Below are 24,766 nucleotides of genomic sequence, written 5' to 3' on the forward strand. Positions count from 1 at the left end.
TTAATTGGTTAGTTATATTAAGGTCATATAATATAACCAAGTTTAGAATCGATATAAATGAAGGCTAAGAAAAACTATGTTTAATTAAAGGAGATGGATTCTCTCCGGATCTAGTTGTTCTAATCTACTTAGTCAAATCATCCGGAACATTGAAATTTGATCAAATGGTTAAAGTTATTATAACTTTTAAAGTGGGCTACTGTTTGTTGCCGTTTGATTAAATTTTAATGATCCGGATAATTTGACTAGGTGGATTAAGACAACTGCATCTAGAGAAGATCCATGTCCTAATTTAAATTTGCGAAGTCTATCAACAATATAGACAAGAGAAAATGGATTTGGTGTATTCTATGCCATCACACTTTATTTCATCCAAAAATGGAGTGGATTTGTTTCCCATGAAGCACGTCGAGAAGACTGTATATCAATTATTTTCAAACAATATTTCAAACTTTGACATTTGACATCGTTTTTTTTTCTTATCGCCAATTTTGCGTAGCTACGCGTTTGGTTAAAATTATAATTATTAGAAGGCTTCCTTAACTTAGTTTCCATACATTTCCATAAACTAAGTTATAGTCTATACATTAATCAACTTGCACACGTCTGGGCAATTTGTCAAACAATTTAAATAAAAACTATTTACAATATTTTGATTAAAAAATTCTACAAAATTGTAACATATGTTGTGAAGGCAAAGCTAGCATATGAAAATTTTTGCCTGCGAGACAGGCCGAAGAGACTTGCTCAAAAATAAGCCTTCGCAGAGACTTGCTCAAAAATAAGCCTTCGCAGATTCACTAACCACGTATGGATTTGATTCAATACAATAATTATAATTTGGGCCATTGTATAATGGAAAAACAACTTGCAACAATAACTATGAGTTTTGAAGACCCAAAACGTCAAGCTGACTTCCACCAAGCCCACTTCGCCGGCGACCTCTACCCTCTAGTCGGAAGCTTTGCCCGCAAAGTGTTCTCTCGACACCGGCCGGAGTTCCCTCCATAAACGCCGGCACTATGCGCATTCCATTATTTTCTAGTAAAAAATAAGCAACATACCATAACCTATTAAGGCCACCACAATGTGAAGACCTGTATTTTAGAAATGCATATATATGGTAAACGATAGTGTTAGTATTGTGATTAATTAATTGAGCTATATATATTTTTCAGCTGGTAACTCATTAAATTTAATATCGTTAATTTTCATACTCTATGGATTACACAAGTTAGCCAAGAAAATATTATTTTTGGGCCCATTTCTTGAACAATTCTTCCAACGACACAGGTTTTCTTGTTTTCTTCCGTATGCTGGAGGTTATGAGTTTGAAACTTTGAATACTGACAAACTTTGAATACCATATTAAACGGCAAAATTTAAAAAGTCCACTACTGAAAGAATGAAAGTTGCTGCCACCGTAGCCACAATGGAATCCGGCGAACCATCACCAAGGTCACCAGAATCGCAAATTATACACTCGGAAACTTCTATATTTAGAAAGAAAAAAAAAATCATATGAAGAGTGATTTTGAAATGCCAACAATAATTTTCCATTTTTTATCCAATTTACTATAATTTTTTGGTTTCTTGCAATTTTTGGCCCGGATGAAAAGCTGTGTGCGTAGGGTGACATTGACTACATATTAATGGGCTGATTTTAGGAGCTGGTGTTGGCGGGCTTTAAAGGAGCCCAATTCAACAATTCATCAGCGGTCATAACTCGCAACCTTAACCCGACCACATAGGATCTCAACCCAACCAACCCAGATCCTAAAACACACACGCTCACTGTGTCTCTCTTGTCTCCCTAGAAAAACAGTAGGAGCTTGGAGTAGACGTCTGAACCCATAAACCCTATCCCTCACCTGCGAGTCCCTCTCCTCGTTTCTCTCACGATGAGAGGCTTAATCTCAAACGCGAAGCTCCTGGCAAGCAGCAGGCCATGGGACCCATCTCTGCGCAGCTACAGCTTGATTCCGATGGTCATTGAGCACTCCTCCCGAGGGGAACGCGCGTACGACATCTTCTCCCGCCTCCTCAAGGAGCGGATCATCTGCATCAACGGCCCCATCAACGACGACACCTCCCACGTCGTCGTCGCGCAGCTTCTCTTCTTGGAATCCGAGAACCCGTCCAAGCCCATCCACATGTACCTCAATTCCCCCGGTGGTCACGTCACTGCAGGTCCTTTTATCGCTTCCCATCTTTTATTTCTGTTTAATTTTTTATAGGTTGTCTGAAATTCTCGTGCTTTAATTTGTAGATATTGTTTTGGTTTTCTATTTGTCGATTGCAATTTTAACATGTCAGAAATGCGATGGAGGATTTTGTTTTCTCATTTTAACCCATTCTGACTTCCATTTACAACCTGATTTACCCTTTTATATGTTTGGTGGTTGTTTATTGTTATATTACCAGTTGAGTGAATTGATATTTGCGGCAAGGATGATTGTAAATCATAAGCATTATCAGGGAGAACCATGAGATTTTCTTATGACTTCGCAATCTATTAAGTTGTCGAGTGGAATTTGATTCTACAAACCGTCACAAAATCAAACTGTTAGACAAGTCATTGACTTGCATAGTCATTATACGGTAGCTTAATAGTTGATGATGGATCTCCACTTTTAAATTACCATTGTATGACCATGTACACGAAATATCACCAGTGTTTGTGGCACTCACTTTGTAGTTGTACACTCCAACATGGGTCCTTTTCACCGTAATATTACATGGTATCTGAACTCTATCTTGGCTACTACAGTTGTATCCTTACAACAAACAACAACAACAAAGCCTTATCCCACCAAGTGGGCTCGGCTATATCCTAGAACGCCACTGGGCTTGGTTTTGTGCCAAGTCTTCCGTTACCTCCAAGTACTCTGTGTCTTTTCTTAAAGTCTCTTTCCAAGTCTTGCTAGGTCTTCTTCTACCCCTTTTGACACTAGCCTCCGCCTCATAATCTCGTTGTGTGGGATTATAAGTATTGGACATTTAAGGAAAATGCTGTATGAGTTTTGTTAAGGTAGATGTAGATGGTAGGTTCTTATGGAATTAGAGTTTGGTAACCAGACAACTTGTGTCTGTATAACTTTACGAGAATGTTAAGAAGAAAAACTAGGTATCACAACCATGAATAGAGTTGTGTCTTGCACTTCTTCACTTTCTTGAAGTGTCTCAATACTTGACATGCTTAAAAGCATGCAAGTCTATGCTCCATTAGTCTTTCACAATAAGAATCAAGGTCGGCAAAACTGAGGACTAACCACATAACTGCTACAGAGCTCTTTTATGATTTTATCCATCTTCAAATTTGCTGTCTAGAAACTGAAGGCTTTGGAGCCGAGACTTATGTGCTCTCCTAAAGCATACTGAAAAGGTAGATACAAATTGAAGGGGAAACAAGACATGGCTAAAGCCATACTTGATTATGATGTTCCAAATCATACTCCACGAAATCAGGATAAATCCTTATTCTTTGTGTGTTTTCTTGGGTCAAGAAGTCAACTAATTGTAAGCCTTGTACCAGCAACTAGTTTTTTTTTTTTTTTTTTGGGGTGGGGGGAATCAGTTTTAGTTTAAGCTATTCCGATAAAATACAGAAAGTCAAAGAGTTTCTACTACAAACGTTATTACAATGCTATATGTTTGTACTCTTATCAGTTACAATGATATGTTATGATTCTTTAATTTGCCGATACTTCTGATTTAATTTTTGAACAGTATAGCTCTGTTTTGTACCATACATAAATAGATGAGACTTGTTAGAAGATGTTAACAATAAATAAAGAAATAGACAAGACTCAATGCACGATTTGGCTAAAATTCACAAGCATTGTTTCACGGTGATGATTATGTATTAGTTCATACAGGTCTTGCAATTTATGATACGATGCAGTACATTCGGTCACCAATCAGTACCATTTGTTTGGGCCAAGCTGCATCAATGGCTTCTCTTCTCTTAGCTGCGGGCGCCAAGGGTGAGAGGCGGTCTCTCCCAAATGCTTCAGTTATGATTCATCAGCCTTCAGGCGGGTACAGCGGACAAGCAAAAGATATGACAATTCACACGAAGCAGATGGTTCGTGTCTGGGATTCCCTTAATGCGTTGTACTCGAAGCATACGGGGCAACCAGTAGATGTAGTTGAGAAGAATATGGACAGGGATAATTTTATGACCCCAGAAGAGGCAAAGGCATTCGGAATCATTGATGAGGTGATTGATGAAAGACCAATGGCTCTGGTGACTGATGCTGTTGCCAATGAAGGCAAAGAAAAGGATAAAAGTTCAAAGTAGGATCAGAGTCCTCAGAATTATATTTCTCATGTGTCGGTCCGTGCCGGAAGTTAACATGATTTGTTTCTCCCCTTAGCATTCATTTGGAATTCAGTATTTTCATAAAAAAGCACTATCACTTATAATCTTCGACTTTTGAGCGATGAGAAAAAGAATGTTGATACAAACTTTATTGGCGGGAGCAGGTAAACGCTCTAAGCCACTTAATATTGTATCCCTTCTTAATTTTTTTCTTCTACATATTTTGCTTATATATCCTAGTTGCTATTTCTATAAAGTGAACAAGGATATTTACATTTTAGATTTATAGAATAGATAGAAAGAAAAAAAGGGGAAGAGGAAATTAAGAGAGAAATGTAAAAGATTAAGGAGTCCTTGCCACGTACACAGACAGCACATAAAACCATCTCTCGGAGCGAGTCCCGACCAATCTCATCTTCCTAAATTAAATTTAAAAAAAAAAAAAAGGGTTTAATGTTTTTGTCCCAAGTACTAATATATATCTATCTATACATATAAAGTGAGCATATATGTATGTATGTATATACAGTGTAAACCAAGAATAAAAGAAAAATCGTAAAATTACCGATACGTCCCATTCCGATTCGGGCAAAATTCCAATTGGTGCCCCCAACACCCCCAAAGCTTGAAAGCCCAAGCCCTCCTTCCCACAAAATCTACAATCTCTCGCCCTTCGACCGCCTCAATTCCTCTCTCACACACCCACACACTCTCTCCTTCTCTCTCGTTGGCTCGCTGGAATTGTGAATGCAGAGCCCTGTCTTCCGATGACCTAGTACCTCCGGCGCCGGAGCATCCACCGGCCGTCGACAACGGGCGACGATTCCAATTCCGAGTCTCTGGGACTTGTATAGGGTTTTCGTAGCTGCTTGTGCGATTCGATTGCGACGATTCAATTAGGGTTTTTGCTTTTGTTTTCTAAGATTGCGGCGTCCACGCCATGGCTCCGGGGCGTAGACGCGGAGCGAACAAGGCCAAGGATAAGAGCCAGTTGAGTCTCGGCGATCTTGTTCTTGCTAAGGTCAAGGGCTTCCCCTATTGGCCCGCCAAGGTCTGCCTTTTTTATTCCCTTTCGCTTTGTTTCTGTTACGGATTCTGCCTCTTCATCTTCGGCTGTGTGCATTTTTTTTCGTTTTTTCCTTTGCGTTTATGTTTGTGGTTGTGTTTGTGTTTTGGGGCATTAGGGTTTTCCTTGAATTGCTTGTTGATCAATGTACCCTACTTGAATTTGACTTCTCGTAGAGTTTAAATATTAACAAAATTTGCAAAATTTCATAGGCTTTCGGACTTGTATAGTTTACTGAATGGGACTGAACATTGTGATGCATCTTAGACATCGTGCATATCTTGCCTTAAACTTTGCAATGTACTTTAAGGAATAGGATTGAACATATCTTGTTTTTGTTTTTGTCTTGGCGAATAAGATATTCGATTCATAAAATGGCTGTGTTAGTTTTTAAACTAAAGTATATTGCTTTCTGCTGTATAAACACAGAGCATGAAATTTCAGTAATTTGGCATGTTTAGAATTGAATGGACCATGTTTAATGTTTTCATCGATAAGAGTAACTCTGTCAGATTTTAGTTTATGTGACAATTCGGTTGGCCTTTGAGGGAGCTCTTGTGGGTTTGAATTTTCAGATTAGCAGGCCTGAAGATTGGAAGAAGGTCCCTGATCCAAAGAAATATTTTGTCCAATTTTTTGGAACGGAAGAGATGTAAGTATATCCCATTTGATAATTTCAGATTTGTTCATGTACATTGTATAAAGTTTGTTTGTGAAATGTCTTACATTTACGTTGAAATACCTCTTGTGCATAGAGTTTTCATAACAAGAAATAAGACACTAATATATTGACAACCTAGGGTGTAGATCACAGAAAGGTGAAATTGACAATTTTTTTGGAACGGAAGAGATGTAAGTATATCTCACTTGATAATTTTGTATTAGTATATGCAAGTGAATACAGTTTGTTGTCACATCTACATTTAACTACCTGTTATACCTGGGCATTTATTATTTAAAATGAAAACACTAGTATATAAACAGCCTAGAATGTAGATACTGCAAGGTGAAAATGACAACATAGTCTGCCAAAATGCATTGAGTTGATTAGGATTTCAATAGTTGGAGCATTGGATTTTGAATTAATAGTTTCTACTGGGAAAGAAAATCTGAGGGAACTTGTTTCCTGCTAGTGAACAATTTCACTAGCGAAGTTTACATTTTATACAACTAAACAGAATTTTTTATGGCAAGTGTCAAATGTGGTCTGCTTTATAATTAATATATTAATTGGCGCTCAAATCTATTAAATATAGAACTTGATGCTTTTTCCAAAACCACTTTGAATTGCGCATAGAAACCAAAAAAAAAAAAAAACCAGTGGAACCATTTAGAGCAAATCTAGAGTCCATAATTCTTCCCTCTGTGTTTTATTTGCTCTGCTCATTTTCTAATTCAACTGTTTTTATTTTTTATTTTTTATTTTTTTCTGCTGGTTAAACTGACTGCTACTGATGTTGTTTTCTTGTTGTTTTCCCCACTCCACAGAGCTTTTGTTGCCCCTGCAGATATTCAGGCATTCACTAGTGAGGCAAAAAGCAAATTATTAGGTCGTTGTCATGCTAAAACTAAGAATTTTTCCCAAGCTGTGAAGGACATATGTCAGGCATTTGATGAGTTACAAAAAAAGAAATCAAATGATTTGAGAGTTGATACTGATAGATCAGACCCCGGATGTGATGCTCCGTCTGGTGATGGCGTAGAAGATAATGGGATTGATGTTGACTTAAGGGATGGGGAGGGTGTACGGGATTCCAATGGACAAACAGATAAAGAAGAAGCCTTGGGTGATATTTTCCCTAAGCTGGAACGTTGTTCACAGTTACAAGGTGAAAATGACAATGATGTTGTAAATCCATCTACCTTGTGTGGAGCAGAAGAGAGTTCTCCAGTTTTTTCTCCTGAGAGAAAAAATAAAATGGTGGCAGTTCCACCGCCTAAAAAAGAGGTATTAAAGAAATCCAAGCCTGAGAAGGAAGAAGTTTCTGGTAGTAAGCGTGAAGAAGATGATCGCACTAAGAAACACAGTGATGGACAGAGGTCTGTAGCAAATGGCCACAAGTTGTCAAAGATGGTTACTGGATCAAAGAGGAAACATGATGGCACAATTGAGGAACAAAAAAATCGTTCTGCTGTAACATCATCGAAGGATGATAGCTCTGTTGGTCCTGTTGATCAGCCACAATCTGGTGAGCGATTGAAAGATGGAACAAAAGGCAAACTTGGCTCTGGTGGCAGGAAGAGGGAGTTCTCCCCAGATGCTCAAAAATCAGATACTGGTAGTAAGGTTGGGAAAAAGACAAAAGACCTGGTTAAAGCCAATAAGCAAGTCAAGGTGCCAGATGATGTGATGGATGATCCTGAGGAACAGGCCAGAGACAAACATTCGGGAAGGACAAAGGGGTCTCAACCAGGGCTTGGAAAGCCTAATTTGGTAACAAATGGTCCTTCACTTCCTACCAAAAAGTCAAAACATGTAGATGCAGGGGATAGTGGCCCAAAGGGTTCAGTATCTAAAATTGTGAAGAGTCTATCTCCTAGTTCTGATGTTGATGACAAGACATTAAAAAAATTGGATTCAAATTTGTCAAATTCACGTGTGAAAAGAGAGAACCATCTAGTTTCCAGGTCCAAAATTGTTGTTGGACCCAGTGGTCCTGGTGATGAAGCTGTGCTACCCCTTACAAAGAGGCGCTGTCGAGCATTGGAGGCTATGTCTGATTCTGATGGTTTGGTCTCTGACGATAAGAAGAATGATATGTCATGCTCAACTGATGTCAGAGTTCCTACGCAGAGAAAACGGAGAGCTGTGTGCCTCTATGATGATGAGGAGGAGGAGGAAAAACCCAAAACACCAGTTCATGGAGGATCTTCCCGAAATACTAAAGCGCCTTCATACTCTTCAGACGCTGTAAAGAGCACGAATGAATATCATGAGAGGTCAGATACTGCTCAACAGAGTACCAAATGTCCTACTGAATTTCAAATGGGCCGCACAAAGGAATCATCTTCCCAGTTAAATGATGGTTTTATGTCACCTAGAAAACCTCACGTGGATGAGGTGAGGCCGGAAAGGAAACCTCAAATTGACAAAAAGAGTCTTGAAAAGGCAGTGCATGTGTATCACAGTCCAAAAAAATCAGAACTTGGGCAGTTGTTGAAGGAGGAGAAACCAACTGTGATTTCTCCTAAGAAGTCTCCCCAGTTAATTTCTACCACTAAATCAGTTGTGGAACAGCAGAAACCCACAAAATCTATTGTTAAAGTCTCTAGTACCGGTACTCAAAAGAAGGCTCAGGCTTTGTGTAGCAAGGGTTCAGGTTTAGTGTCTAACAGTTCGGTTTCTTCTCATAATCAGGCAAGAAACAAGCCTGCATCTTCTGGAGAAAAGTCTAAACCTACTCCACGATCAATCTCTCAGATCAACGACCCCGCTATCTTAACAGAAAATGCAACCGAGTACATTTTATTTTCTGGTGAAAGGTATGCATGCTCTTTCTTCATTGTGTGCAGGTTGCTACTTGCATTTCTTATGGTTGATAATTTGTTGCTTGTTTTCCTAATAACAGAATGGAAGTTGGCAGAGAAGATAAAATTGGCTTATCCATGGATTCTAGAACTCCGGAATCATCTCAGTCTATGAGGCATCTTATTGCAGTCGCACAAGCAAAAAGGAAACAAGCTCAGTCGCAAAATTTCTTTCTTGGATTTTCCAATCCAACTCTTGTATCTAACTCAGATATGCAAGGGAGGAGCCCCAGTCCTTCTGCAGTTCAGGGGTTTTTTTCCATTACCAACAGTGCGTTGCAGGCAGATATCCCAGGATCCAATCAACTCACAAATGTAGTTTCCCCGGCTGCTCATGGTCGACAGTATGTATCACAAGTTCAACTTGATTTAGAGGAAATTTCAGAGAGAAGAGTTAGTTCTGGGCATCGAACTGCTGGAGGATCGCTTAGTGGTGGTACCGAGGCAGCTGTTGCTCGTGATTCTTTTGAGGGAATGATAGAAACTTTGTCTAGGACTAAAGAAAGTATTAGTCGTGCAACTCGTCTTGCCATTGATTGTGCCAAGTATGGTATTGCCAATGAGGTAGGCTCCTTGGCTCATTCATATTTCTGTTATCTTTTGTTGTTTTATTCTTTTCAAAGATGATTACCATTCATTAATACAATATTTTCGTTTCTTTTTCATTCATCACTTGATTAATTTATCCAATAACTTATATCAATTTGAAAGCATTTCCATATGTTTGCTGGATGATACGTTTATAATTTGTAATATATGTCCATTACATGTGTGAGTGTACTCTTATTTGTTAAAAAATAAGCTCAAAATAGTTCTGTAGTGAGAATTTTATTTTCTATACTAACAATCATTCATCTTGAGTCTTGATTGATGCAAATGTTTAAGAGCATAAAAGTTCAAAAATCAGATGGGTGAGAGTGAGGCCAAGTGAAGACATCTTTCTAGTTTGAAACTGCTCATCTTGTAAATTTTGATTTCACCCAGAGCCATTACACTGGTCCTTTTGAATTTTCAATCTCATGTCCAACCTACCATAACAAATTAGCAGTTGTCATTTCTTTCTACAATTTATCTTACGCTGAGATAAAGAAAACTTTAAATAGTAGTTGGTGCATTCCTTTAGGTTGCGAATCTAGATTTTGTAATGCGTGTCAAGTTTGCAAACGAAGTTGGTTGATTATCTAGAACTGCTTACACTGACCAATAAATAAATATATCACACAAAATCAAAGATGATTATCATGGATTACCATGATGTTGATTTGTAGATTCTTTCAGTTATAATTTAAAATGTTGATGCAGGTTGTGGAACTACTAATCCGGAAGTTGGAAAGCGAGCCTAGTGTCCATCGTAAAGTTGATCTTTTCTTTCTTGTGGATTCCATCACACAAATCTCTCATAATCAAAAAGGTACATGCACTTGAAAGAACTTGTAATAATAAATATTTATCTCTCTCTCTCTCTCTCTCTCTCTCTCTCTGTATTTCATTGTAAAAATAATTAAAGATAGTTATTGTTTATTGATATTCAGGCATTGCGGGAGCTTCATATGTTCCGATGGTTCAAGCAGCATTGCCACGTCTTCTAGGTGCTGCCGCTCCACCTGGTTCTGGTGCTCGTGATAATCGTCGTCAATGTCTTAAGGTAAGTGCGCTGCTATATAATTTGATGAGTTTTTCTAACATTTATACAAGAAGTGAAACAGACTTCTCTTTCAGGTTTTACGGCTGTGGATAGAGAGAAAAATCTTTCCTGAATCTGTTCTTCGTCCTTACATGGATGACATTGGAGTTTCAAATGATGATTCAACTGCTGGTTACTCCTTTAGACGTCCATCTCGAGCTGAGCGTGCGATAGATGATCCAATCAGAGAAATGGAAGGAATGTTTGTGGATGAGTATGGAAGGTATTTAGTACTAACTTTTTACTTGAATGGTTGTAGTTGTATTGTATTAATTTCTTCTTTTGTTCTATTAAGCAGATTTTTGGTCCTCTAAAGGCATGACTATAAAGGCATGACTATAAGATTCTGTTTGTTATTGTTACTTGAAGTAACTTACATTTGGTTATGGAACTCAAATCCAATCTCAGTGTCATGTTTAATTTGGAAAACCATTATACTTAGACTTGAACATATAAGGGATACGATGAATATATATCTTTCTTATATTTTATGTACATGCAATTCAACGAATTTTTAATTAATTATTTGTTTGTTAGATGCAGTTGAAGGAATCCAAATGTTGTTGCATGGAAAATTCAATGATTTCTTTTCTTCTTAAAATGTATTATTTTAATTGCTTGTTGGATTGTGTTTTGAAATTATAGTTATTTGTTTTTCCATGAAGTACTCACCAAAAGAAAATTGCATGATAGTATTGTTTAGAGGAGAAAATAAATAATGAGTATCTGGTTTGCAATGCTCGAGGAACAAGTGTTTGTTTCAGTGGAACACTTGTTGCAACTTGCAATGGTCTTGTTCGATTATTGGGTTCAGTTATGTGAAATTGTACTTAAAGATCTGTTATCAAAATGCTTCTATTATTTGTATGTCTGTGTTGTTGCTTGCACTTTTTCTGAAATTTAATACGTGTAGTTGTCTTCTGCCTCTTTTGTCAGTAATGCTACATTTCAGCTGCCTGGACTTCTGTCTTCTCATGCGTTTGAAGATGACGATGAAGAAGAAGAAGAAGAAGAACTTCCTAGCTGTTCATATAAGGAGACTAGCCATCCCTCACCAATGGAAACTACCCATGCTTCTGGGGAGTCAGAATCATGTGTGGTGACTCCTAATGATAGGCGACATTGCATCTTGGAGGATGTAGATGGTGAACTTGAAATGGAGGATGTTTCTGGACACCCAAAGGAAGAAAGACCCTTGTTTATTAATGGTTCTTTTGAAATGGATCCACAACAGCAGGGATCAGATAGGGTCATGGAGCCAGCTTCAATTGCTTGCACTGATTTGCCCCCTCTTCCAGAGGGTTCTCCACCATTGCCTCTTGATTCTCCTCCTGCACCCCCACCTTTGCCTCCCTCACCTCCACCACCCCCACCACCACCTCCGTTATCTCCATCACCACCACCACCCCCACCTCCCCCATCACAGCCACCTCCTCCCCTACCATCTTCTGGTCATCAACCGTTGTTGATTCCCCAGTCATCTATACCAACACAGGCTTCATTACTACCGCAACAGATGCTGCCTCTGCAATCATCAATGCATCCTTCACCGCAGGTGGCATATCAACCTCCTATACCTCATGAATACTGCAGCACAAGTGTAAGACTTCTTGCTTTCTCCACCTTTATCAGTGCTACATTGTTATTGTTGTATATATTATGACAAATTCTTTCTTCATACAGGGTAACCAGCATGTTCAAGTTTCTGGAAATGCTCCTCATGTTGGCCCTATTGATGCGACTGCCAAGAAGGAGATGTTTCCGCAGCAGCAAGCTTGCTTTGTTCCTGCTGGAGTATGTGGTCCTCGAGAACCTTCTGGATTTAATTCGACAAGGCCGCTAGAACATGGACATAATGACCTGTTTCTAAGTGCACAAATCTCTCAACCAAGCCAACCATTTCAACAAGTTAATACACCTTTCCCTCAAAGGCCTTTACCTCCTGCCCCACCACAAAATCCGTCGAGTCATTTCTCCTATACTAAGCAACATCCACAGCAGCATCCTCAACAACATCCTCAACAGCATCCTCAACAACATCCTCAGCAGCATCCTCAGCATCCTCAGCAGCATCCTCAGCAACCATACCACGGTTCATACTCTTTGCCTCCCCCACCTGATAGTCAAAGAAGATTTGTTGCCGATGAACAACGTGGTGTTTGGATGAATGGAGGAAGACCCCCACATCCGGGACCACCATTTGTCCACGAAGGTATAGGGTTCTGGTCCTGGTGGCGAAGCTATCCATTAAGAAGTTGCCTGCATAGTGTACAGTGCTATTATTCCCACCCACCTATCCATTTTCCCACCTACCTTGTAACTAAATCTAGATGACAGATCAATAGAAGGTAGGTGGGAATGGTAGCACCTTAGAATTTCTGCTTGTATTATTGTTAAAACTCATTTTCTCTTTGAGGCTAGAAAATCATATCATGGGCCCTAAGTTGTACTAATAATTTATTAGTGTTTTTATATAATGTTTTAGTTGTGATGGCCAAAGTTTCCTTTGCCTTATTTGCACTGCCCAATGCATCTCGACTTATATTATATTCGGTTCTGCTATGACAGGTTATTTTCGCCCACCGCCTGATAGGCCACAACCTAATAATATTGCTTTTCAGCGTCCTGCCCCTAATAATGTTCCAACTGGAGCTCCAATATCAGGTGATGTTTACGTAAACTCGTTTTGAAGTTTGCTTGCATGTTTAAAACACTGGGCTATTGTTGCAGTGATTAAGTGACTTTCTGGCTGCACTTTTCCAGGTCACAGTGCTTCCCAGATCTTGCCATGTAGACCAGACATATCTGCTGTTAATTGTTGGAGACCAGCTTAGTAGTGAACCTTAGCTCTACATAACTATTCTTGTAAGTTGTTTTTCTTTTTTTGTTCAACATTTAACTTTGTGTTTTTCAGCTCCTGCACTTCTCTGTATGGCTTCATCCTGCTACAGTTTAATTGATTCTTTCCTCATTGAAACCTCTGTTAATTTGAATCGATGGAGGCCTCTTGTGCTACCTCTTTTTTGATAATTGACTCCACAATCTTTTAATCAGAATCATCTCAAAGATTTCATATGATTTCTCATCCTTGACTCTATAAGTGCAAATTAGTGTGCTGCATTTTGAACCGTCATTTAGGCATATTCAAACTGTTTCCATGATGGCTTAGATTGATAATTCCCTCTCTGGGTGATGAATCTGTTTGTTTATTTTCTGTAATTTGTTTCAGCATTGACAGTGGCATATCAATTAGTTACGTCACATTATGCTGTGCTTGAAAGTTGGATTCATCTTGTTTGCAAAACCCAAGTACCACTTGAAGGCACTATTGAGAACTTGTGGAGGCTCTTGGCAGGACTCTGTATATTGTAATTTTTCCTGACAAATGTATCCTGAGAACATTTGCTTCCAAGTGTATGCCCACGTTTCTTTCTTGGTTAGTACACTTGTTTCTTTAAGTTTTTAAATGATGTAAATATACCCGATATCAAAATAGATAGAAATCAATTCAATGCACCAACTTTTAATCTTAGATGAATTTATTTTGTTATTATCTTTATGTGCATGTTGCATCGTAAAATGCATTGTCTTCTCAATCAGTTCAATTTGTATTCTTGACTCCACTCGGATGAGCATGTCCTTGCTTGTGCTTGCATCTATTAAACAGTCAAAGATATTTCAAATTTGTTCCCTCCTCTTGGATGGGTCCTGGTATTTCCAAGTTAGGTGAGGTTGAGTGTGTGGTTTGCCGTGATTTTGTTATGTTGTTGCTATGTTTTGGCATATGCTGAGGGTTAAGTGATCTCTTAAAAGTTTGGTTTTTTTTTTTTGGAATCATGTCCTTGGTTGTGCTTGCATCTATGAAACAGTCAAAAAGATATTTCATATTTGTTCTCCTCCTCTTGGATGGGTCCTGGTCTTTCCAAGTTAGGTGAGGTTGAGTATGTGGTTTGCCTGCTGAGGGTTAAGTGATCTCATAAAAGTTTGGTTTTTTTTTTTTGGAATCATGTCCTTGGTTGTGCTTGCAGCTATGAAACAGTCAAAAAGATATTTCATATTTGTTCTCCTCCTCTTGGATGGGTCCTGGTATTTCCAAGTTAGGTGAGGTTGAGTATGTGGTTTGCCTTAATTTTGTTATATTGTTGCTACGGTTTGGCATATGCTGACGGTTAAGTGATCTCTTAAAATTTTGGTTTTTAGTGGGAATTCCGGTAATCACATTTTGGGATGTCATTCAATACCCAAGCGTAATTTGTTGTCAATTTCATGCATCATTGTGAGTTTTTCTTTTTTCTTTATAGAATCACTTTAATCTGTTGCCTTTCAGTTTATACTTTCTTTCTATTATTATAAGGTTTCGGGTAAGGTGAGAAGTGACTGATTTATTGGTATATGACTTTAGAGCACTCTTTTAGGTGAGATGAAAAGTGCATGCCTAGTTTTTATCTGGTTTGCTCTTAAGATATTACCAATGTCTTTCGTGATCCTGAAGGTGCACTTGGAATCCCTCTAATAATGTATAATCGGGTCACGCATTTTTCTTTTTGAATCTTAGTCACATTTTGTTGTTAATTGTTGTGAATGATAGCCCTTTTCTGCCGATTTCTAATGATAATGAAGTCTTGTTAGATGATTGGAGAATCCAATATTACAATTAACCAGCCATTATCTTTTGTCACATTTAGAATGTTGGAATATACTGTTTGCTATTATAAGTTAATTGTGAGGTTCAGCATGTAGAACCAAGTATCAGCACTGCAACCCTTGACTGTAAAGCTGAAGTTACCGGATTTTGAGTGAATATATACATGATTCGAAAAGGAAACGTCAGTGTGTATTATATATTTTTTGGGATTATATAAACTCAAATATATGTGACCTTTGATTGGGATATTTATCTTATTCTTCTGTTGAAGGTGAAGGGTCAGCTAAGGTAACCTATATAAGTTTTATCTGACTCATTGAGTTAGAGGCACATCTGAGTTTCATTCCTTCACTCCACCTTCTGGTTCATTCAAATGGCAAGAGATGTCATTGTGTATTTTAGTGTGTGCTGTCTGGTACACGTTTTGCATTTTTATTTTTAGTTGATGTTGCAACGTGTCAATGACATGCCACTTATCAAAACAGAATTTAATTGAGTAATGCGTGGTGCTGTATGAGTGGCTCACTTTGTGCATTCAGTAGAGTGTCGGGAGTTGCATGCTACATATTTTGTGCCAATCAGCTCCTATGATGGTGTTCAGAATGTTTTCTTAGATATTTGCTGATGTAGAATTCTCCTTTTTTAGCTCCTTTTATGTTTTTCTTGTCTCAATAAAGGTGCGAGCTATGTGAGAGCCATGCGTGTCTGTATTTATTTTGAACGTTTAGTTCTAAGAATCTGTTTACTTGAGCCTGTCTAATCATTTCTTGTGGAGCTTTTACTTTTCCCTTTGAATTTTGTTTCTGATGAGGTATTTAGTCTGGAATGACATCATAACTATGCATGCTGTTAACAGGTTTCGGAAAAAGATTAAAACAGAAGTAGCAACCTCTGTTTTGGAGGGTTTATTATCTGGTCACTCACAGAGGAAAGGGAATCCACTTGGTAGCAGATACACTGCTGTAAAACATTCAGGTAAATATTTGACATGGATTTTTGGACCAAGAAAAGGCTTGTAATTATTTATTAGTTGAGTACAGTTTTGATGCAACGGTATCTGTTGCAGTGTAAGGGTAGTTCATGCAGATGCTTCTTAACTGTTGAAAGTTGTATTTGACAGTTCCCTTCCCTTTCTTTTCAATCAGTCGTTATACATTGCTTTGTAGCCACTGATTTTTCTTTTAGTCTGTAAAGATCCTAGTTTTCTTTCTGGGGGATAGAATTGGGTTTGATTATGTCCTTGTTGCTCTACCGTAGTACACCGGAGCATTACAAAATGAAAAGCGGTTCTCTGAATGCACCATTATTCTTTGTTGCTCTCTTTTTCTCATCCTTTCGTGGTGATCTTTGATTTCATTTTCCTTTCGATTTTGTTTTGATTTTCTTTTTGGTTATTTGACCATTTGCCCGAGATTGGCTGTTTTGTCCGTCGTTTGTCACCAACTTTTGTTGTTTAAAATCTCTACTTCTACTCCCAGTTTGAGTTCACTCCTAATTTGACTTGAGGTCATTTGTGCTCTGTGTCACTCGTAAACTTTGTAACTCTCTTTTGGAAGGGTCGTTGGCAAAGATGTGCTTCGAGCATGTGCATGGACGTAACTCGTGTCATAAACATTTGATTTTTATGTTGTTAAACGAAATTTGACCACCATTCATGGGTCCCTTTTATAACTCATAGTTTTTGTGAAAAATTTGATTTCCTAGTTTGAGGAATTATTTTGCGCGGGAGTTAAAGAAAATGTAGCAAGACTTCTGAAAGTAATCCTACTATCTATTAGGTCCCAAACTAGTTTTTATTGATTTTTAAAATTAAAAAAAAAAAAAAAAAGAACTAATAGGAGGCCCCTCAAATATATTTTCTGAAATGTTCGGAATATCCTAAAATTAATTTTAGGAAACATATATTGCGACGATAAAGACTTGAATTTTGACTTGTAAAGATACTTATAAAAATTCTCAAATCGATTGGAAAACGTAGGTGAATTTATTGTAACTTTTAATTTTAAGAATTATTTTGCATGGAGTTAAGGAACATGTTGTAAAACCTTCAGGGATGTGATCATACAATTGATTAGGTCTTGAAATTAGTTTTTATTGATTTTTAAGTTAACAAATAGAAAAATAAATATAAACCAATAGAGGCCCCCAAATATCCTTTTATACGTCGGAAGTGTACGAAATGTTTTAAATTAAATTTAGAAAACATGTGCCGTGACAAGAGTGACTCAAGTTTTAGCTTATCATGAGTCTTGTAAAATTTGACAAATCGATTGGAAAACGTGGGTTTGAGGTAATATTTTACCTGGGAGTTAAGGAAAATGTTACAAGACTTTGAATGTGATCCTTCCATCTATATTAGTTCTTGAAAATTATTTTTATTAATTTTTAAAGCTGAAAAATAGAAAACATAAATCTGAACTAATAGAAGGCCCCCCAAAAATATTTGTGTCTAAAATGTTTGGAACGCCCTAAAATTAAATTTAAAAACATGTGGTGCGACAAGAATTATTGAAATTTTTACTTACAATGATTCTTGTAAAAATTTCCAAATCAATTGGAAAACGTGTAACTCACAGATTTTGTGAAAAATAGAAAATTTAAATTTTAGGAAATATTTTGGCTGGGAGTTACAAAAAATGGTGCAAGATTTTTGAATGTGATCACAATGTCCATAAGGTCCTAAAACTAATTTTTCGATTTTCAAAGTTGAAAAATAGAAAAAATAAATATGAAATGAGGCTCCTCAAAAATATATTTATGTGTCTGAAATGTTGGGAATGCCCTAAAATTATAATTAGGAAACATGTGGTGCGACGATAATTACTCAAATTTTGGCTTATAACAATTCTCGTAAAAATTCCCATATCGATTGGAAGTCGTGGGTTATAACTCATAATTTTTGTGAAAAATCAAAATTTTTAGTTTTAAGAAATATTTTGCCTGGGAGTTAAGGAAAATGTTGCAAGATTTTTGAATGTGATCCTACCATCTATGAGGTCCTGAAATTAATTTTTATTAATTTTTAAAGTTGAAAAATAGAAAAAATAAATATGACTAATAGAAGGCCCCTCAAAAATATTTTTAAGTTTATGAAATGTTGGGAATGCCCTAAAATTATATTTCGGAAACATGTGGTGCGACAAGAATTGCTCGAATCATGGATTCTAATAATTCTCCTAAAAATTCCCAAATCGATTGGAAACCGTGGGTTATAACTCACAATTTTTGTAAAAAAATCGAAAGTTTTAGTTGCAGGAAATATTTTGCCTAAGAGTTAAGAAAAATGTTGCAAGACTTTTGACTGTGATCCTACCCTCTATGAAAATAGCAAACATAAATACGAACTAATAGATGGTCCCCCAAAAATATTTTTATGTGTCTAAAATGTTCAGAACACCCTTTAAAAACATGTGGTGCAACAAAAATGACTCAAATTTTATGCTTATAATGACTCTCGTAAAAAATCTCAAATCGATTGGAAAACGTGGGTTTTAACTCATATTTTTTGTGAAAAAAAAATCAAAATTTTTACTTTTAGGAAATATTTTGTCTGGGGATTAAGAAAAATGTTGCAAGACTTTTGAATGTGATCATAAAATCTATAAGGTGCCGAAACTAAATTTTATTGATTTTAAAACTTGAAAAATACCAAACATAAATATGAAAGAAGGCTCCTAAAAAATAATTTTGTGTTTGAAATGTTTGGAACACCCTAAAATTATATTTAGAAAACATGTGGTGCAACGAAAATTACTCGAATTTTGGCTTATAATAATTCTCGTCAAAATTCCCAAATCGATCGAAAACCGTGGGTACTCACAATTTTTGTTAAAAAATAAAAAATTTTAGTTTTAGGAAATATTTTGCATGGGAGCTAAGGAAAATGTTGCAAGACTTTTGAATGTGATCCTACCATCTATGAGGTCCCAAAATAATTTTTATTGATATGAACTAATAGAAGGCCCTTCAAAAATATTTTGATGTGTTTGAAATGTTGGGAATGCCCTAAAATTATATTTAGGAAACATGTGGTGCGACGAGAATTGCTCGAATTATGGCTTATAATAATTCCGGTAAAAATTCCCATATCGATTGGAAAACATGGGTTATAACTCACAATTAATTTTTTTTTTGGTAAAAATTGAAACTTTTAGTTGTAGGAAATATTTTGCCTGGGAGTTAAGGAAAATGTTGCAAGACTTTTGAATGTGATCTTACCATCTATTTGGTCTCAAAACTAGTTTTTATTGATTTTTGAAGTAGAAAAATAGACGAAGAAAAAAAATTTGAATTAATAAAAGGGCCCCTAAAAATATTTTTATGTGTTTGAAATGTTCTGAACGCCTTGAAATTAAAATTAAAACCATGTGGTGCAACGAAAATGACTCAAATTTTTTGCTTATAATGACTCGTAAAAAATTCCAAATAAGTTAGAAAACGTGGGATTTTCACTTACAATGATTCTCGTAAAATTCCAAAATCAATTGGAGAACATGGGTTATAACTCACAGTTTTTATGAAAAAAATCGAAATTTTTAGTTGTAAGAAATATTTTGCTTGGGAATTAGGAAAAAGTTGCAAGACTTTTGAATGTGACCCTACCATTTATGAGGTCCCAAAACTATTTTTTATTGATTTTTAAAGTTGAAAAATAGAAAAAATAAATATGAACTAATAAAAGGCCTCCCAAATATATTTTTATGTGTCTAAAATGTTTGGAACGCTCTAAAATAAATTTTAGAAAACATGTGATGCGACGAGTATGAATCGAATTTTGACTTATAAAGATTCTCAAAAAAAATCCCAAATCGATTGGAAAAAGCGAGTAACTCACAGTTTGTGAAAAAAATCAAAATTTTTAGTTTTAGGAAATATTTTGCCTGGGAGTTAAGGAAAAAGTTGCAAGACTTTTGAATGTGATCATTCCATTTATTAGTCCCCGAAACTAATTTTTAGTGATTTTTAAAGTTGAAAATAGAAAAAATAAATATGAAGTAATAGAAGCACCCCCCCAACCCCTTCCCCAACCCAAAATATTTTCATGCGTCTATGATGTCGGGAATGCCCTAAAATTAATTTAAAGAACATGTGGTGCGACAAGAATGATCCAAAAATTATCTTATAATGATTCAAGTAAAAAAATCCAAATCGATTGGAAAACATGGGAACTCACACTTTTTGAGAAAAAAAATTGAAATTTTTAGTTTTAGGAAATATTTTGCATGGGAGTTAAGAAAAATGTTGTAAGAATTTTGAATGTGATCGTACCGTCTGTAAGGTCTCGAAACTAACTTTTATTGATTTTTAAAGTTGAAAAATAGAAAAAAATAAAGATGAACTAATAGAAGGCCCCTCAAAAATATTTTTATGTGTCTAAAATGTTGGGAATGCCCTAAAATTATATTTGGGAAACATGTGGTGTGACGAGAATGTAACATCCCACATCGCCTAGGGGAGTGATCCATAAATGTATATTCTCATCCTTACCTAACACGAGGCCTTTTGGGAGCTCACTGGCTTCAGGTTTTGTACGAACTCCAAAGTTAAGCGAGAAAGGGGCTAGAGCAATCCCATGATGGGTGACCCACTGGGAAGTTGCTCGTGAGTTCCCAAAAACAAAACCGTGAGGAAATGGTAAGCCCAAAGCGGACAATATCGTGCTACGGTGGTGGAGCGGGCCTGGGAAGTAATCCGCCTCGGGCCGGGATGTGACAATTTGGTATCAGAGCCTAACCCTGGTCGAGTGTGTGTCGACGAGGACGTCAGGCCCCTAAGGGGGGTGGAGTGTAACATCCCACATCGCCCAGGGGAGTGATCCATAAATGTATATTCTCATCCCTACCTAACACGAGGCCTTTTAAGAGCTCATTGGCTTCAGGTTCCGTAGGAACTCCGAAGTTAAGCGAGAAATGGGCTAGAGCAATCCCATGATGGGTGACCCACTAGGAAGTTGCTTGTGAGTTCCCAAAAACAAAACCGTGAGGGAATGGTAAGCCCAAAGCGGACAATATCGTGCTACGGTGGTGGAGCGGGTCGGGGAAGTAATCCGCCCCGGGCAGGGATGTGACAGAGAATGACTCGAATTTTGGCTTATAATAATTCTCGTAAACATTCCCAAATTGATTGGAAAACGTAGGTTATATATATAACTCACAATTTTGTGAAAAAAAAATTGAAATTTTTAGTTTTAGGAAATATTTTGCTTGAAAGTTAAGGAAAAAGTTGCAAGACTTTTGAATGTGATCATTCCATCTATTAGTTCCCGAAACTAATTTTATTGATTTTTAAGGTTGAAAATAAAAAAAATAAATATGAAGTAATAGAAGCCCCTCCAAAAATATTTTCATGTGTCTAGAATGACTTGAATTTTGCCTTATAATGATTCTCGTCAAAAATTTCAAATCGATTGAAAAACGTGGGTCACAATTTTCATGAAAAAAATCGAAATTTTTAGTTTTTGGAAATATTTTGCATGGGAGTTAAGAAAAATATTGCAAGACTTTTGAATGTGATCATACCGTCAATAAGATCACAAAACTAATTTTTAAAGTTGAAAAATAGAAAACTAAATAAGAACTAATAGAAGGTCCCTAAAAAATACTTTTATGTGTCTGAAATGTTAGGAATGCCCTAAAAATATATTTAGGAAACATGTGGTGTGACGATAATGACTTGAATTTTGGCTTATAATAATTCTCGTAAACATTCCCAAATTAATTGAAAAATTGGGGCTATAACTCACAATTTTTGTGAAAAAATCAAAAAATTTTATTTTAAGTAATATTTTGCCTGGGAGTTAAGAAACATTTTGCAAGACTTTTGAATGTGATCCTACCATCTATTATGAGGTCCTGAAACTAATTTTGTGTTTGGGGGATGCCCTAAAATTAATTTTAGGAAACATGTGATGCGACGAGAATTACTCGAATTTTCGCTTAATTGATTCTCGTAAAAACTCCCAAATGGATTGGAAAACATGGGTTATAACTCACTTTGGGAAAAAAAAAAATTGAAACTTTTAGTTGTAGGAAATATTTTGCTTGGGAGTTAAGGAATATGTTGAAAGACTTTTGAATGTGATCTTACCATATATCTGGTCCCGAAACTAGTTTTTATTGATTTTTGAAGTAGAAAAAAAAAAATTGAACTAGTAGAAGGGCCCCAAAAAATATTTTTATGTGTCTGAAATGTTCGAAATGCGCTATAATTAATTTTAGGAACCATGTGGTGTGATGAGAATTACTCGAATTTTGCCTTATATTGATTGTTGTAAAAATTCTCTGATTGATTGAAAACATGGGTTATAACTCACAGTTTGGTGAAAAAAAATGAAAATTTTTAGTTTTAGAAAATATTTTCCTGGGAGTTAAAGATAATGGTTCAAGACTTTTGAAGTGATCGTACCATCTATTAGGTCTCCAAACTAATTTTTATTGATTTTTAAAGTTGAAAAATAGAAAAAATAAATATGAACTATTAGATACCCCCCTCACAAATATTTTTATGTGTCTGAAATGTTGGGAATGCCCTAAATCGATTGGCTTTTAATAATTCTCATAAATTTCTCAAATTGATTGGAAAACGTGGGTTATAACTCATAGTTTGGGGAAAAAAATCAAAATTTTTAGTTTTAGGAAATATTTTTAGTTTTAGTTGCAAGACTTTTGAATGTGATCGTACCATCTATTAGGTCTCAAAAGTAATTTTCAAAGTTGAAAAATTAAAAAAAAAAATATGAACTAATAGAAACACAACCAACACCCCCCCCCCCCCCCCCCACAAAAAAAAAAGTTGGGTTTGAAATGCCCTAAAATTATTTTAGAAAACATATGGTGCGACGAGAATGACCCGAAATTTTGGCTTACAACAATTCCTGTAAAAATTTCCAAATCCATTGGAAAATGTGGCTATAACTCACAGTTTTGTGAAGGAATCAAAATTTTTAGATTTAGGAAATATTTTGCCAGGGAGTTAAGGAAAAAATTGCAAGAATTCTGAATTTTATCCTACCATCTATTTATTGATTTTTGAAGTTGAAAAATGGAAAAAATGAATATGAAATAATAGGACCACACCCCCCCCCCCTCATTTTTTTTATCTGTCTAAAATATTCGAAATGCCCTAAAATTAAGTTTAGGAAATAGGTGGTGCGACGAGAATGACTAGAATTTTGGCTTATAATAATTCTTGTAAAAATTCTCAAATTAATTGGAAAACGTGTATTGTAACTTACAGTTTTGTGAAGAAAAAAAAAAGTCAAAATTTTTAGTTTTAAAAAATATTTTGCCTGGGAGTTAAGGAAAAAGTTATCCTAACATTGATTAAGTCCCAAAACTAATTTTTATTGATTTTTAAAGATGAAAAATTGAAAACATAAATATGAACTAATAGAAGGCCCTCAAAAATATATTTATGTGTCTTAAATGCTCGAAATGCTCTAAAATTAATTTTAGGAAACATGTGGTGTCACATCCCGGCCCGGGGTGGATCACTTCCCGGGCCCGCTCCACCACCGTAGCACGATATTATCCGCTTTGGGCTTACCATTCCCTCACGGTTTTGTTTTTAGGAACTCACAAGCAACTTCCCAGTGGGTCACCCATCATGGGATTACTCTAGCCCCATTCTCGCTTAACTTCGGAGTTCCTACGGAACTCGAAACCAGTAAGCTCCCAAAAGGTCTTGTGCTAGGTAGAGATGGGAATATGCATTTAAGGATCACTCCCCTGGGCGATGTGGGATGTTACAATCCACCCCCCTTAGGGGCTCGACGTCCTCGTCGGCACACACGAAGCCAGGGTTAGGCTCTGATACCAAATTGTCACATCCCGGCCCGGGGTGGATCACTTCCCGGGCCCGCTCTACCACCGTAGCACGATATTTTCCGCTTTGGGCTTACCATTCCCTCATGGTTTTGTTTTTGGGAACTCACGAGCAACTTCCCAGTGGGTCACCCATCATGGGATTGCTCTAGCCCCCTTCTCGCTTAACTTCGGAGTTCTTACGAAACCCGAAGCCATTGAGCTCCCAAAAGGCCTCGTGCTAGGTAGAGATGAGAATATACATTTAAGGATCACTCCCCTGGGCGATGTGGGATGTTACATGTGGTGCGACGAGAATGAATCAAATTTTATCTTATAAGGATTCTCTTAAAAATTCCCAAATCGATTGGAAACGTGGGGTTATAACTTAGAGTTTTTGTGAAAATATTGAAAGTTTTAGTTTTAGGAAATATTTTTCCTGGGAGTTAAGGAAAATGTTGCAAGACTTTTGAATGTGATCCTACCATCTATGGAGTCCTGAAACTAATTTTTATTGATTTTAAAAGTTGAAAAATAGAAAAAATAATGTGAAGTAATAGAAGTTCCCCAAAAATACTTTTATGTGTCAGTGATGTTGGGAATGCCCTAAAATTAAATTCAGAAACATATGGTGCGACGATAATGACTCGAATTTTACCTTATAAAGAATATTGTAAAAATTTCCAAATCGATTGGAAAATGTGGGTTATAACTCACA

The 24,766-nt window shown here is 36.6% G+C and overlaps 2 protein-coding genes across 10 annotated transcripts; both read left to right on the forward strand.

The window, feature by feature from the left end:
- Positions 1 to 1,773: 1,773 nt before the first annotated feature.
- On the forward strand, positions 1,774 to 4,541 carry NCLPP7 (nuclear-encoded CLP protease P7). The gene is made up of 2 exons (XM_068471075.2): positions 1,774 to 2,190; positions 3,879 to 4,541. Exons 1-2 carry the CDS (start codon positions 1,902 to 1,904, stop codon positions 4,301 to 4,303), a joined length of 714 nt encoding a protein of 237 aa, XP_068327176.1. The 5' UTR covers positions 1,774 to 1,901; the 3' UTR covers positions 4,304 to 4,541.
- Positions 4,542 to 4,831: 290 nt separating this feature from the next.
- LOC137730794 (ENHANCER OF AG-4 protein 2) lies at positions 4,832 to 16,553 on the forward strand. Of its 9 annotated transcripts, XR_015957543.1 has the most exons (15): positions 4,965 to 5,375; positions 5,966 to 6,042; positions 6,198 to 6,242; positions 6,879 to 8,873; positions 8,960 to 9,482; positions 10,221 to 10,329; positions 10,451 to 10,563; positions 10,638 to 10,825; positions 11,539 to 12,202; positions 12,286 to 12,814; positions 13,171 to 13,266; positions 13,366 to 13,467; positions 13,832 to 14,038; positions 16,104 to 16,222; positions 16,314 to 16,553. XR_015957543.1 is itself a non-coding variant. In XM_068469754.2 (13 exons), exons 1-12 carry the CDS (start codon positions 5,265 to 5,267, stop codon positions 13,434 to 13,436), a joined length of 4,521 nt encoding a protein of 1,506 aa, XP_068325855.2. In that variant the 5' UTR covers positions 4,965 to 5,264; the 3' UTR covers positions 13,437 to 13,467; positions 16,104 to 16,553. The 9 variants fall into 9 exon arrangements, 2 of the variants coding, with proteins under 2 accessions (XP_088543396.1, XP_068325855.2); XR_015957545.1 differs by lacking the exon at positions 13,832 to 14,038 and having other exon boundaries at positions 12,286 to 12,950; XR_011068217.2 differs by having other exon boundaries at positions 16,104 to 16,553.
- Positions 16,554 to 24,766: the final 8,213 nt, after the last annotated feature.

Source organism: Pyrus communis, chromosome 16 (assembly GCF_041283825.1).
Source record: "Pyrus communis isolate YQ-2024b chromosome 16, ASM4128382v1, whole genome shotgun sequence".
Taxonomy (NCBI): Eukaryota; Viridiplantae; Streptophyta; class Magnoliopsida; order Rosales; family Rosaceae; genus Pyrus; species Pyrus communis.